This window comes from Apteryx mantelli, chromosome 13 (assembly GCF_036417845.1).
Source record: "Apteryx mantelli isolate bAptMan1 chromosome 13, bAptMan1.hap1, whole genome shotgun sequence".
Taxonomy (NCBI): domain Eukaryota; kingdom Metazoa; phylum Chordata; class Aves; order Apterygiformes; family Apterygidae; genus Apteryx; species Apteryx mantelli.
This window is the reverse complement of record NC_089990.1, coordinates 26,363,070-26,378,818: the sequence shown is the minus strand read 5'-3', so window position 1 is coordinate 26,378,818 and position 15,749 is coordinate 26,363,070. Positions and strand designations below refer to the sequence as shown.

At 56.8% G+C, this 15,749-nt stretch overlaps 1 protein-coding gene across 1 annotated transcript in view; it reads right to left on the bottom strand.

Moving 5' to 3' along the window:
- NHSL2 (NHS like 2) overlaps positions 1–15,395 on the bottom strand; it is a 53,291-nt gene extending 37,896 nt beyond the window's left edge. The window contains exon 1 of the mRNA XM_067304463.1: positions 15,131–15,395. Within this exon, the coding sequence (XP_067160564.1) occupies positions 15,131–15,395 (265 nt within the window). The remainder of the gene's footprint in view (positions 1–15,130) is intronic.
- Between the last annotated feature and the right edge of the window lie 354 nt (positions 15,396–15,749).

The window sequence follows — 15,749 nt, the reverse complement described above, 5'->3', positions numbered from 1 at the left end:
GCCAGCCTGTCCCACATGGCACTGCCATGGTGCAGGTCCCTGGGGGCAGATGCTGATGGGGGGAAGCTCACCAAGATGCAGTGAGTGGCCCAATCTGTGGGGCCACTGGAGAGATGCTTGTTACGCCACCGCCTGCACACAGAGGGCCTGGCTGCACGGTGCCAGCCTGTGTGCTGTTGGCTGAGCACACACTGTGGGCAGAGCCAGCCTCCCCTCTCCCAGTTCCTTTAATTAACTAGGATCAGGCACAGTTTCCAAAGCACGGATGCACAGTTTGTCTCAGCACATGCCTGCACCATGGTCACCCAGGTGGCCCAGCGTGATCCACCGACCTGCCTCTCTCTGTGTCCCGAGAGCTCCTGGGTCCACTCGGGATCTTCCCTTGACTGTGGTCCTTCCCCAGGGGCTGGAGATGGCCTGGGGGAGCAGAGCAATAAACAGTGATGGCAAGGCCTGTATCAAAGGCTTTCCAAACTCTTTGGGGCCTTCTAAATTCTGGGGACATCCCTGGACAGTAATGTGCCGTACCCATATCAAACTCTCCAGGGAGAGCTGGAGAAGTCGTTCCTCTTCCTACCTGTGCTTTACCTGTCTTGCTGGTAAGCAGAAACCCTAAGCTATCAGGGCAATTTTCAACAGCGCAAATCCCTTCCCCCAAGCCCTTTGCCTGCGCACATCCCGCTTCTTCGAGCTGAGCTGTGCTGCAGCCAGGAGCCCTTGAGCCGAGCACCCATGTAAACAGGAAACAAGCAATTTCCATGCACGCAACTCAGGTATCCACAGCCTGTCCCCAGGGCTCTAACAAACCAGGCAAAGAAGGGCTGCAAAGTCCACAGAGCCGTGTGTCCACACAGAGCCAGCATGGGTCACAGTGGGGAAGGCATTGGTGCTGGCAGGCTGGGAGCAAAGTCAGACCCCTCTGCTGGCTCTCTTTCCAAGGTGCAGGCTGCCAATATAGGTACACATTAGCTTCATGCTCCGGCTTACCCTTCAGCCTTCTGCAGCAGAAAATCCCTGTTAGTCTTTTCCTGCCGCTTCAGGCAATTTCTGAATGTCTGCCAGCTCAGGCAAGTAACTCCTGGGCATATGGACCAGTCACTCACAGGCAGTGATTTGGGCACATCTGAAAGGCTGTGCATGCATGCATGCAGTGTCCAGTGCCCAAAACGTGGGGCAAGAGCAGATCAATAGGTGCAAATGAGCTCGATGTGTTGGAAATGCTGCGTGTACCCACTTGTAAAGTGCAACCGGCTGGGTATACCATGTGGCAAGCCTGGCACATCCAAAATGTGTTGTGCGTACAGAGGAACTGTTCGTGTGCAAATGAATCAGATGGGTCTGAAATGCTGCACTGAGCTTGATGTGTCTGAGCTGATGTGCATGTACAGATCGACCATGCATGTGTCATATATGTGTCAGAAGATGCATAGGACCTGCCATTTCCAGGCTGGACAGTGAAAGCAGATCTGGAAAATTTTATAGGACAAAACTCAGCTCCCTCTCCCACTGCCATGCATGCTTTCCTATGGTCAGATGTCATCTCTAACACAGGTCCTGGGGTGCCAGAGCTTGTCAAACAGCTCCTCAGATGAGCATGCACTATTACCCTCCCTTTCCATTAGCAACATCTTGGCTGCTCTGGAAAAGCTCGGAGACCCTCCCTCTAGTCTAGCTTATTCAGGTATCCTTGAGTTCTCAAAGCCTTCTGTCTTGTTCAGCTACTGCCCAAATCTGGCTTCCTTTCAGCTTCAGTGGGGCAAAACTCCAGCTCAGTGGGCTTCTCTCTTAGCATGGGTTGTGATGTAATGAGTTGGAGCATCTCAGCCTCCTAGAACAGAGCAAGCTGTGGCATGGCAGCACCAATTTGCAAAAGAGGAAGGACCTGTTCTGTCTTCCAAAAGTCCCTTTGCTTTTATAAAAGCTGTGTCACAAGTCTAATAAATGAACAGATGCTTATAACCATTGCTGCTCCCATCTGCCACGTGCATGTAATGCCCCCCCTGCGCTCGCTGCTCCGCACTGGGACAGCCCGAGCCTAGGTGGCCAGCAGCTATTAACCTTGCACACCCTGCCTGCCCCTTCTGCACTGTCTGCTGTCACCAAAAAAGGAGACACCACAGTTATAAACCCTGACACTGACTTGCCTTCACCCCTCACCCAAGGCTGCTGCGAACCTCGTGCAGCCCCGTGTACCGGCACACTCGCCGCGGCTGGTGAGGGAAGGGACAGCATGCACAGCATTTGCAGACCGTGCTGGTGGAATGTTTTGTCCTCTGCAGCCGGCAGTGGCCTGGGCTGGCCCCGCAACCCCGCCTCGCCCTCCCTCCCCCAGCCGCCCCAAGGCTGGCTGTGTCTCACTGCAGGGATGGTCTTTCGGGAGGCAGCCATCCAGGCCTCCCCCAGCTTTGGCCAGTCTCCCGGTATGGGTAGGACTGGAGCTGGTCTCACACAAGCAGCCCCTTGCAGGTGGCCCCTGCAGCCCACGCGCAGCCTGACGGCTGGGACCACCCAGGAGGCTGTTGGCTCCCTGGCCACAGAGGTGGGGAGGGGGAAATGCCACTGGGCGACAGCCAGGGTAGGACCCTGGGGAGCCCCTCTGCATGCCAGACAAGGGTGCTGCCCCTGACAGGGAAGCCCAGCCTCATGCCATGGGAACAAACCAGTCAAGACTTATTTGGGGAACAGACCCACAGATCTCAAACTCCATGAGAGAGATCTGCTCCCTCAGCTTGGCAGGAAAAGGGATGTGGCCTCATGAGGGTTCTTCCGACAGAGCAAGGTGAGCCCAGACACGTGGGGAGATACCAACGGATGCTGGAGGGACCAACAGCGAAAATCCCACACTTTGCAGCCTGCCCTATGGATGGCAGCTGTCCCCTGGCCTGCAGAGCCGACGTGGCTGCCTGCGTAGCCCTGGTCACAGTGGTGAGCCTGGGGACAGCCACACTCTGGCATGCTTTATGCAACCCCAGGGCTCCCCCTTCCCCAGCTCTGCTGGGGCCTGCTGGGCTGGATACAGCCCTGGAGCAAGACCCTATAGCCAAATGACCCCCTAGAGCTTGCTCCATCCCATCCCCTGGGGGCCCAGTGCTTTGCCCCTGTTGGAGCCAAGTGGGCTCCTTAGTCCCCTTTGGACACTCTCCTCTCTCCAGGAGGCTCCACTTGCTCCTTGCGTACAGCTCCAAGCACAACAGTTACACAGCTGGTAACTTTGCCGGTGTCTGCTGTGAGCCACAGCAACATGTTTCCTATGGGATTTTGTGGCGGTGGCAGAGAACAGGAAAGGCGCAAACCAGCCAAGGTGCCCCCTGCCCTGAGCTGTGCCCGCGCGAAGGAGAGCAGCCCCCAGAAAGAAACAGGTGTGAGGTGCTGGTGGCACAGCACCCCAGCACCCATGGCATACCCAGCCCTGGGGCTTCCTCGCCTCTGCAACATGCACATGCATGCATGCTCAGACACATGTGTGCACACACAAGCATGTGAGCACGTGCGAGCGAATGGCATTTGCACTGAACCGGGGATGTAGGGCACCCTTGCTACATGCACAGCCATCCCCATCCTCTCACCTGCCCGTGGGGACACCAAAGCAGAAGGCCTGCTCCTGCTGGAGCCGTGCTGCTTGGCACGGATGCCACAGGCAGCTTGAGGCACAGGGAACAGAGAATTGCTGCTACAAACCATTGCCTGGTTAACTGGGGGAATTAGCTCATTCACCCCAGGGGCTTTGATCTACCTTCATTAGATTAGATTAGGGGGCTAACGACCCTGCTCCCGACATCTCTGCACTGCCCGCCATGACCAGCTTTCCCCAACTGCTGGGCAGCTTTGCTAATGCTCCCAGTGCTGCAAACAGCTGTCAGCTATCGCAACGTGCCAGGCTGGGGTCCGCAACAGATGCTGGGGTTCAGGGCTCCTGCAGTGGTAGGTACCCCCAAGTGTGCCGGCAAGTACTCACCCAGAGACGTGCACGCAGCACTGCCAGTCATGCTGGGGCCCGAACTGCCTGCCTGATCCCCCGACAGAGGCATCTCTGCCTTGCTGGTCTCAGCCGAGCAGGATGCAAGCCCAGTGGGTTGGTGGAGGCCAGCGTGCCTCCATCACCCAGCATGCTGCTCCTCCATGCAGCCGTGCCCTGGGAGGTGCTGTCCTCGCTGCCAGGCACAGCCCGCTCAGGAGGAGGGACATGAAGCCGGCTTGCACGCATGAGAAGAAGAGTCAATTCTCCCCATGAACATACTCGACCCATTCAGCGCAGCACCAGCTCTTGCTAAATTCAGGCTTTGTGCTGTCAGCTAATGGCTTCTGTGCACACGCCGCAGCCAGGCGGGCTGCCTGGCTCTATGCCAGCGGGTGTGCGGTGCTGGGTATGTCAAGTGGGCATGGTTGTGGGCACCAGTTACCCGGAGAGCACAGACCCCAGGAGCTGGGAGTGCTCCACCTCCCCATGGGCCTTGCCATGCTTGGAGCTGGGTATGAATCCACAGAGTGAAGAGAGCCCTGTGTCAGGGAGCAAACAGGAAGAACTGTTCCTGGGTGAAGATGGTGGGGCAGTGAGTCACCGGAGGGGACCACAGCTGAACCATCCTCTTGTGCTCCACATCCCTGGTGGGACCCCATGCCCCCATGCACTTGTTGGGAGTGAGCTGGTGGGATCAGGCAACAAGGGCATGCACTGAAGTTGGCAGTTTTCAGCCACTGCTCACATTTGTGCCATGCTGAGTAGTGCCAGGCATAGCCACAGCCCTCATGGGTGGCAGTGATGCCGAGGGAAATGCTCTGGAAAATGCTATGGTGGGAGAGCTACTGACAGCTCGATCTGCTTGGGGCAGGAAGGATGGGGAGACGCTGGGGCAGGGCCCAGCCTCACCAGGGCATCATCCCTGGACAGGCAAAGTTGTATGGGTGACAACCAGGTGATTTCCTTCCCAAGATGGAGACCATCAACCTAGGCAGCCCGGGAGACACCTTGGCTGTTGGTTCCTTGCAGCCCAGCCCTTTCAGCCGCAAACCTACAAGTCAGGCAGTACAGAGCAAAAAGCTCAGGTCTAGTACGGTGGGAAATGCCCTCCGGGAGGCTGTCCCCTCTGGGGACTCGTGCAAGACATGCACAGTGTGGGAGACACTCGGCACATTTTTGGCAGGACATGGCCACTCTAAACCATCAATCTGTCATATGCAGACACCTCTGATGCTGGAAAAGGCGTCCTTGTCCGCTCTACCCATGGAGCCAGGACTCATCAGCATTTCTCTTGCCTCATCCACTCCCCAGAGCGTGGGGACAGTGTGCCCAGAGCTGTATGGGCTTGATGCAAGTTGTACAGATGAAGGAGACCAGCCAGTGCCCAGCCCCAGCTGCCAAACCATGGGGAGGGTCCATGACAGGGCTGCTGGGTCAGGATTTTATGGCTCAGGGATGATGCTGCCCTGCCAGGAGTCAGCAGCCTCATGTGCCCAGCAGCCTGTCTCTGCTCACAGTGTTGTCTACTTTTCCCAGTTGGGCTGTGGGATGTGCTGGTGTTGCTCTTTGTGCCCAGGCTGGCCGGGGCTGGTGGGCATCACCTCCAACAAGATAACTTGGGGTGCCCTGGGCCCCGCTGTGAAGAGTGGGCTGCATCCCATGCCCAGCTCCTGGGAAAGGCTGGGAAGAGCCTTTCACATGCTGGCCCAGCCAGGCCTAGAGGATGCTGGTTGGCCCCTTCTCTGCAAAAGCTTGGAGGGTGCCTGCAGAGACAGGGTGCTGGGAGGCCAGGTGTCCTCCAGCATGCTGTGCGTGAACCCCAGCAGCCCAGGACTCTGCGAGCAAAGGAGAGAGAGGGCTGGAAGTACCCCAAACACCGCGTCTCCCCATCCTCCTTGTGCCCACAGCATTACCTCTGGCACAGCGCATGGATCCCACTGGCGGGTCCACAGCGTTGCTCAGGAGGCAAGGGAAGGTGCTTGGCTCCAAGATGCAACTCTGTTCACCTGCTGCTTGTGGCACAGCCGAGCCAGCCCAGCTCTGCGTGTGAAGAGGAGATGAGGGGGTGGCGAGACAGGAGGGCCGGAGGTGGTGGAGGGGGAGGATATTGCTGCTGGAGCCCCTTGCAGACACATGCTGTGTTTCCTTAGCATCATTCAGTGCAGACTGCAGGCACCCAGGGGAGGAGCGGAATGGAGAAGTGGGTGAGGGGGATGCACGAGCCACAGTTCCTGGCATCCAACCAGGACACTGGGGAGACTAGCACCTGGGATGGAGGAATAGGGTGGCATCTTCTGCCCTTGGCCCTGGAGCTGTGGGGGAAGGGACAGAGCAGCATCAACAGGGCTATGGGGACAGCAGGGAGCCCAGAGAGGGGCTGGGGTGAAGGGCACTGGGGTAGCTGTGGGACAAGAGGGGCTGTGGGTTAGAACTGCTGGTCGCTGGTGTGCTGCTAGCTCTGGGGATGGGACACCTTGCTGGCAGCTGGCGTGAACATCCCCTTCCCGTGCTCCCACCTGCACCCATGCCCCGGCAAGCCTGCTGATGGCCCAGGGCTCAGCGGGCAGCTGGCACGGAGTTGGCAAGGCATGGGCTGTGGCGCCTGCAGGCGCTCGAGCTCTTCCAGCCGGGCTCCCTGTTTGCTTTGCCAGCCGCAGCCGTGGTGCCCAAGCCTGGGGGCCATGGCAACTCAGTGCTGCCAGCGCTCCTGAAACGGCCACTCACTAGCAGCTGGGGTCAGAGGCCAGGGCCTGGGCTGTGGCATTGGGAGCAGAGCTCTGGGGCACCCTGAATGCCGCAGGTCACGGCACATCTCCGGCCCCATGCTCAAGATGGCTGAAGAGATCACCTTGGGGTTGCATGTGTCTCCCTTGACCGGCATGGTGACATGCTGCTTGCCTTGCTCGGTCCAGCTGGCCACGACGCACACCTAAGGAACAACCCCTCGAGCTGTCCCCCTGAAGCATCCCTTAGACCAGAGTGGTGGGACCCTGCAGCCCTGGCTTAGCTCTGCATGCTCTACTGTGAAATTGCAGCCCTGTTCCTCAGGAGTGAGAGCCTGACTTTGCTGGGCAGGATGTGACACACTCTGGGGCCAGCATGGGGTGAGGATCTAACACCTGAGCCCTCCTGCCATTGTCCTCTATGGCTCCATTCAGCCTCCAGCACAGCTAATATCTCTTCTGGAGATGGTCCTAGGACCAAAGAGTGGCGAGGCAGGAAGGGAAGGGCTCTGAGTGCCCGAGCCTGCCCTGTCCTTCCTCACTGGAAGAACAGCTAGTAAATAGCATGCTTGTTAGTAAATACCACAGTGTTTGGCCACATGAAGGTGAGCTGTGCTGTGCCATGCTTGCTGGCCTCATTTCTCCAGCCCAGTATATCTTGCAGCATAGATGCAGCCCTGGCAGTGCGGTGTCCCACTTTCCAGGCTCCCCATGGGGAGATGCCTCCCAGAGCACCACTCTGAGCCACCCTGCCATAGGAGCAGGGCTGGCTGCTGGTCCCCTCTCCTCTCTGTTGGCCTTGCTGGAATGACACAAGGGGGAAGGCCCCGCCTTTCCAGCCAACGGATGAGGAAAATCGGCCCTAGAGCGAGGCAGTGGGGTGGCAGGATGAGACTCACTTTCCATTACAACACTGACTTTTGGTTAAAACCAAACAGTTTTGGTGGTGGCTTTCTCCAAATGCATCAGTTTTGTACCACTTGGTCTCACATTTCCCTGAAACAACGCAACTCTGAAGTTTTGTTAAGCAGACAACGTAGGGTGAGCTTGCAAGGGAGAAGTTCCCTTATAGGGTAGAGTCTAGTCCCTCAAACTAGAAAGGATCCAACCTGCAAATCTTTCCGAACACCAGCAGCCTCTGGGAGAAGTCACTGCCTGGATCTCAGTGGCAACATCTTGCAGCCAAGCAAGGGGCTGCACACACAGAGATGGAAAGAACTTTTTGTGAAACAGCAAGGCAAGGCCTGTCAGTAAGGAGCTGTTGTTCTGCCGCTTCCAGGGATGGAGCTCCCAACCTCTCCAGGGACCTGTCCCAGGGCCTTGCCACCTTTCTGGGGAAGGAGCCTGTCCTAATGCCCAATCTGATCCCCATGGCACAGCTTGGTCTAGCACCTGGCAACATTGAGAAGCTACTGGGAGCATCGTCTCAAAGCAGGACAGAGGCCCACAGCCTGTCACAGAGGATTACTTGCTCTCCAAAACACAAACTCCACCAGTTATCTGCGCTTTAAAAAGCAAGGGGCTGATGGAAAGAGTGTGAAGCTGTTCTGCATCCAGGATGCCCCTTTTGGCATCATCAGAAGTTAAGCCAGCAAATTGAACCCACTTCCTCTCCTCACTGCAAAGACAACCTGCACAAACTACTTGAACAGGAACAGTCCTGTGTGCACCCTCAAACCCTTTAATTCTCTAAGTGCTAAGATGATCTTCAGACTTAGAAAACGAGTTGCAAAAGTGAGCTCCAACTCCTGTTTCCACATGAAGATGAATATGTACTTTAAACTGCTTAAGACAATGCAAGCTTCTTTGGAGACACATTTTTGAAGCTAATCCACATGTCTGTGCAAGGTAACCACTGCCATATTCACAGCCAATTTGATGCTGTAAGTGGTTCCCAAGAGAAACCACTTTACTATAGCAATATTGGTACTAAATGAGGCCTCTCTTCTAATCTCATACTGCGGGGTCACTGTCCCACGCAGGAGGAAACACAAATGCCAGGGATGTGCAAGACTTTCAGGGGACAGCGGCAGGCACCTTCACCCGTGCCACTGTGCACCTCCTGCTGGGTGCTGGGGGCCCTGAGGACTGTGCTGCGCCTGAGGACATGCTGCACACTAGAACTGCAGCTCTGCAGCCCAGCCCCCAGGGAAGGACTGTCAGCCAGATCAGTTCTCTGGTTTGCAGGGTGGCTCTCAATTAAAAGCATGTAAACATTTCTATAGGAAATAGGAGCATTTGGGTCCATCTGAAGAGGAATTCCAGCCATGGCAAAATTCCAGCGGGGAGGGAGAAAGATCTCAGGACATAAACTGGAGAAAACACCCTAAGGACTCCAACTTCAGAGGCAACCAGAGCGTTTCCTACCCAAAACCTGGAGCAGCAGGGCCCGAAATCACATGGACGGTGTATCCATGGTAAGGGCTAACACTGCCCTGTCCCACGAAAAATCAGAATACAGTGGAGTGGATTCCTTCCACTCTGCTGAAATCACAGAGGTTTACAAAGCTGCTGAGGCTGGTCTTTCCTTGCAGTAGCTTCAACATAATCACGGAAGCTGCTGTAAGGCGGTGATGGTGTCTCCTCTTAAACATCTCATTGCCTACAGTGTGCCTTCCTGGAAAGCAGGTATTAGCCCACCACTGAAGACAGCTACCAGCTGGAGCCAGTCTGGATGTGAGAAGCACATTATTCATTTATCTGCTTTTTCTCTGAGCCACTCCCCTCAGACGGTTCCTGTTAAGAGGGAGGGTGTGGTTCCCTGGTCCAACTCCTCTGGCAGCAAAACCCATCCATTCCAGCCTTGGTTAACTCCCCTCCTCCCATTTGCACCAATGCAATGTTTGGGGGAGTTGTCTCTCCCTGCCAATGCTGAAATCATCACTGTTTAAAAAAAAAAAATAGGTGCAGAAAAAATCTTGGCACTTTCGGGAGGTTTGGAAGGTTTTGGGAGCTCCTTTCTCCATGAGAGGAGGCTGCGGTGGGTTGTGGTGGGGCTGAATTGCATCAAGCTCCAAGAGTGGAAACCTCTGAAAACAGCTTTGGCATCTCAGTGATGATAAGGCAAAAACCTCTGCTCCTACTCTCTGAACGTGTGTTAGCAGGCCTTATTCAGGTGCTTTCAATAAACTGCCTGATGGTCAATGAGAAACAGAGCAGCCCTTGCTGCCCTATAACACGACCACCTTCCCAGCAACTGCTTGAGACTGCAGCAGGTCTGGGCTGGCCTCGGAATAAAGCGCTGTGCTCTCCACACGTGCAAATGGCAAGTGATGCCTGTGATGCAGATGGAAACTGAACCCAGATCTTCACTGGTTGCTGGCAAACCCTTCTCACCCATGAGGGTCAGAATGTCTTCTTCCCAGGCCCTGTTTATCTACATCACAAGAGTGCTGAAAGGTTCCTGTCATCTCCACTCTGCCTTGACGGGCACTGACCCCACAGAGAGGAGCCCAGGGCCTGCGAAAAGGCTCCGGACCAGAGGGAGTGGGGCTGAACTAACCAGCTCCCAACACCCCAATGTGGAACCTCAGGCCTTTGTTAGGGCCCATGGGTGGGAGGAGGTTCCTGTGGGTGCACCTCTGGGGCTGTGTGAGTCCAGCTGTGGCTGCAGCCCCCATCTCCAGCAGCTGCTTTGCCTCCAGGCTGACAGACACGGCTCCTCACAAGGCTTGGAGCCATGGCCAGCCTGTCCTGGCCAGCACTGGACAGACCGGTCACTTGGAAGAAGACAGAGCAAGTGCAGGTGGCTGGATGAGGCTCATCCTGAAGGCACGGGGCTAACGAGGGCTGCTCAAACCCCATGACTCCAGGCTGGTAGGACACACTGGCCCCTGCCCAGGAGAAGATGCTGTGCAAGCGCAAAGCACTAGAGCATCCCAGAAAGGCTTTTTTTTCTTTTTAAACTAAAGAGAAACTGGTAACAAGATCTGGGGGGAAGTGTCTGTGACAGCCCCTACCTACCCAGTGAGGTGAAAGCCGGGCAGAGGGAGCTGTGGGCCTGGCAGCCCCAGGCTTGTGGAGCTCTGTGCTGAGCCCAGATAACTGCTCTGGATTTCTCAATGGTTTGTTTCAAGACCCAGACTGGGAGGTCAGAGGACGGCAAACACTGCATATTTTGGCAAGAGCAGTAAACAGCTCCTCCTGCCAGCACAGCCCAGGGTTTCTTCCAGAGGACCTTCCCCACAGCTCTTCAGGGACGATGGCTTAAACAGCTCTCGGCTCCTAGCCCCATCCTGTTCTTTGCTGGGATTTATTTCTAGAATGGCTGGGTACTGAGGGGAGAGGGCTGAGCCGGGAGTTCTGGTTCGTGTCACCCAGCTGGCGCCCATGGGGCTGTGTCTCTGCTCCTGAGCAGGACTGCGGCTGTTCAGGGATCAGCGTGGGTGGATGGCAAAGCAGAACACCCTGGGGCTCTCCTAGGCTGCAAAACAGCTTCCTCCTTCAGGGCTAAGGGCTGCCAGGGCTGGGATGGGCAGCCAGCATGAGGTCCTTCACCTGAGAGCTGTGTGCATCCTGAGCGGGGTTGACACCCGCAGCTCACTCCCACGGGTGCCTTTGCTTCCACCATGCTGATGGAGACAACATCCTGGAGCTGCTGAGACGCTGCCTGTGCGCAGGATGCTCTGAGCTCCTTGGGGAAAGGTGCATGCACCCTCCCCGCTCTCATATAACTGCCAATGAATAAGAGTGGAGGAATCCAACAGCCTTTGGCTGCCGTCTCACAGTGGAAACAACCATGCTGCCTTTTCAGCCTTTGGTTCAGATTAAAAGTTCCCTTGGCCTTTTGCAGTATGATTCCTTCATTTGGCAGCATTGTAGCTATACCATCATCTCCGTCTCCTAATCAGGAAGACAAGACAGTTCCTGATGGCTCAGAGCCTCTACACTCCCTGGGTGGAAGAAAGGCATGGACACATCCAGGTGTGCAACAGTAACCCAAGCTCCCCGGCCAGAGGCTCACTGTGTAATGTCCTTTGCAGGCCATGGGAGGTGCAGTGAGGAGCCTGACTTCTCCTGAAGTTTAAGATCTCTTTAATCTGCCTAGGAAGAAATGAAGCCAGAAAAAGGATCCTGACAAAATTTGGGAGGCAAAAACCAGGGAGCCGAAGTGACGCAGAGTGTGTCCTCGGGAAGGGCAAACCAGATACAGCTGAGCGCAAAACCAACCACATGTGGAAAGAGGGAGCCGTGCTGTTAAACTGTTGCACGGCTGATTGAGTGCCCTGCCTTTTCCCACACACACATAGTGATTGTGGTTTCCTAGCTGGAGTTTGGCAATGTCTAGAGCACTCCCACTCGCTGCAAAACCCTGAAGAAGTCTCTAATTACCACCATACGGTGTCAACTAAGAGCCAGAGGATGTGACTAAAGCAGCCCGGGGGGAGATTTCAGCAAGCAGGTGCTGCAGACTGAGCTGCTCTGGACCGACTTTGAACCCAGCACCACTGAGGACAGATTGCACCCACTCAGTCCCAAAGTGGCGGAGGGCTAACTCATCCTAGCGAGGCATGGCTGTGACACAGCACCCAGATCTTGCCAGCTCCGTGTGCTCCTGCTGAAAGGACATGTCCCCACGTGGGCAGGCTGGGCAGGGCACAGTGAGCTGTTCCCCTGCTTCCTTTGAGGCATGCACAGGAGCTCCCCAAAAAAACCTCTCCAAGCAGCCTTCCTTTCAGACACAGCACACAGGGTGAGTGGGCGCATGTGAGTGCTAAATATTCAAAGCTACAAACCCAGCCCTCTGTATCTCGGGCAAATAAAGGCCTGGGAGTGGGTTACTCAAGGATATGTTCAGTCCAGGGTGATTTTCTTCTGCGTCCCTTGGGGACAAGACATTTTCTATTTACTCTGCTTTGAGAGGAGAAACGTGATTTTTCCCTTTGGATCCTCTTCAAGAAAGGGAAATGGGCAAAAAAGCAAGCAGCATATTCTTAAGCATTTGCTCCTTACTCAAGGGATTCAAATATGGTGCCACAAGTCGGTGCAAAACATTCTAGTGCAGCCTTCGGCTGTCTCCTAACCTCCCTGCAATGACAGGACGCCGTGGGCTTGTAGGGAGAGTTCCCACACTCTAGACATGTGAAATGATCCCCCAGAGACAGACTAATGCTGGAGCTTTTAAAAAAACAAATAGCAATAGAAACAGCAACTGGAATTTTGTTCTTCCCTTAAATAAAGACTTCAGTAAAACCCAGACACTCCCGCACCCCGCCAGGCTGCAGAAAACAGCAGTGTCAGATGGATAAGGAACAGGAGGGCGGACTAGTTGTGCTTCCCTGTTGGAGTGGGGAGAAAAGCAAAAAATAAACTTTGTCTCCGCACCATTGGAGCAGGGAGCTGAAGGGGAAGCATGCCAGGTGCCGTACACTGCTTGTTTCTTTCAGCCTGAGCTGTTTTCTTAGGAAAAAAACAAAGCTTTTTTTATCACTGTGCACCTCCAACCCCCGTCTGGACTGCCAGCGCAGGGAGCCCTCCATGCACATCTGCATACATGCATATTCACACGGCTCTAATGAGGAGCTGCAGCATGGGAAGACTATTTGTCCCTTCTGTTACACAGATCACTTAAAATTAAACTGTGATGTTGGTCCAAGAGAAACTCCAGGCACAATGTTCCCTGACAGACATCTAAAAACATGACCCACGGGCTACAAAACAAACCTGCTCTAGCAGCGGCTCTGTCTCCTTGCTCACTACCCTGCCGTGACTGAGCAGCGTGTTGCAGCCCGGGTGGTCGATAGCACCGTCACTGCTGAACCCCACGCAGTCCCACCTAGAGAGTCCTGTAGCAACCGAAGCAGCAGCGTCTGGCTCAATGGCGCCAAACTCCCACGTCCACAGTGCATATTCCCAACCTGCTGGCCAGACGCGCACGGATGGCGAGAGACCATCTGGTCACCGTCACAGTCGGCTCCTCCTCCAAGAGACACAGGTCAAGCATGTACGGTGATGGTGACATCACTGCAAGGTTTGGGAAACCATCTGCACTGGGACTGCCCCACCGCACAGGTCAGGCTGGGCAGTAGTGATACTTCCTTCTCACCACAGTTCTCTACCAGCCGAGTCTCCCTTTGAGCCACGGGACAGGAGGAATCTTTTCCTTCCCCTGATAAGTTTTTATTTACTACACCAGTATTTGCAACAGGAGTGCATCTCCCAGGCCAAGGCTGAGAACTCAGTTTGCTCCCTGCATCCAGGAAACATGCTGTGAGAGTCTGGCAGTCATTTCCCAAGGCTCCACACAGACGGAGCAACAAACAGCACACACAAGGGGGTTTGCAGAAAGCACAAGAGGCACAAATCCTGCCAAGGGCCCGAGAAATACATCATGCTTCTGGGGAAAACGTGCCTGAATGACATTTTCCCCTGCTACCCCCCCCCCCAACCAAAATATTTTAAAATAACTTTTATAAACAAATCCCAAATGAGCTTATTTAAGCTCCTCCAAAACATGCTGCCCGGTGCTGACCCAGGACAGAAGCCTATGCCAAAATGAAACGCTTGAAATGGGAAATGAAAGCAGATCAGGCAAAAACAAATCCTGCCAGAAGATCAGATGAGCAGACAGGACGCCTAAGTTAGAACTTGTTGTTTTTCCCGGCCACACAAAAACCCAAGCGGAAGACACTCTGCATTGATCTTTAGCTAAAGCCTGGCTGAAACCACAGTGAGGGGACAACCACCTCGACCTGCCGCCCCAGCAAGTGAGGTGAAGCTTTCCAAGCTGTGACGGTGGCATGGACACGAGGATTAGCTCTCCCAGCCCAGCGTCCATGCTTTCCCGGAGAGCCTGGAATGAAGCAGCCCTTGCTAGCAGGGGACACAGCGTGAAATGCTTGCTTGGCTGTCAGCCTGGAAAATGCCCACTGTTCTGAGAAAAAATAAAGGAAAGGCAGAGCAAAAGGCTGCTGCTGAGCTGTCCTAATCTCACCCCAAGCGCAACAGGCCAATGCACTTCCCAATCCTGGCTTCGCTACTGTGACAAAAAGGGCTTTGAGGTGGCACTGCCACTTTTCAGCGTCCTCTTTCCCCCTTCCAGCGAGACATGAAGACCAGGAGCTGGCATGGTTCAGACACCCTGGAGAGGGGACGCAGGGACAGAGACAGAGACATCCACGTCGGGGGGGGGGGGCAGCAGGCAGAGACGCCCCTGCCTCGCGGGGAGGAGCAGTGATCCCCTCCCTCGGAGCTGCCCAGCTGGAGGGGCCGTCGGGGGGCGGCCCCACAGCCCCGGGGCCAGGCTGGCCTTCCTGCCCCTTCCCGGCGAGTGGGGCACAGCCTGCAGCGCTGCCCCGACGGGATCCATCCCCTCGGGCCGTGCAATCCCCCGGGGAGGGGGGGGGGAAGGGACCCCAGGGACCCCCGCCCCGGCGGTGCCCGGGGCCGCTCCGAGGGCGGGGGGGAAAGGGGGCGGGAGGCGGCCCTGCCCGGCCGGGGGGCGCCTTACCTGGGGCGGCGTGCGCCCCGCGCAGCGGGCGGCCCCGCAGCAGTGCCTGCAGGCGGGCGGTGCGGCGGTGCAGCCGCCCGGCGCGGCGGCCCAGCGCCGCGACGTCGCCCTCGATGTCTCCGAGCAGGGCGAGCGAGTGGCCGCAGAGGTCGGCGAGCTGGCGGAGCAGGGTGAGCGCCGCCAGGCTGCAGACGTCCCGCAGCTCGGCCAGCGGCACCGCCGCCCGCCCCCGCCGCGCCACCACGCTCCGCTTGTAGAAGGGCATGGCCCGGCGCCGCCGCCCGCCGCCCCGGCCAGCCCCGCGGCTGCGAGGGCTCTGGGCCGGCCGCGGCGCCGGGGCTCGGGGCCGGCCGGTGGGAGGAGGAGGAGGAGGAGGAAGAGGAGGGAGGGGCGGCCCCGCTTGGGGATGCTCGGGGCGGCGGCGGCGGCGGCGGTGCCCGCTGGCGCACGGCCGGCCCCAGCGGCGCGTCCCGGCGGGGCTGCGCGTCCCGGGGCCGGCGCTGCTCGGCGCTGGGGGCACGGGCGTCCCCCGGGGCCGGCTCGACAGGGCGCGAGCATCCCCCCGGTGCAGGCTCGGGAGGGCATGGGCACTCCGCCCGCTGCTGGCTCTCCCCTCCCG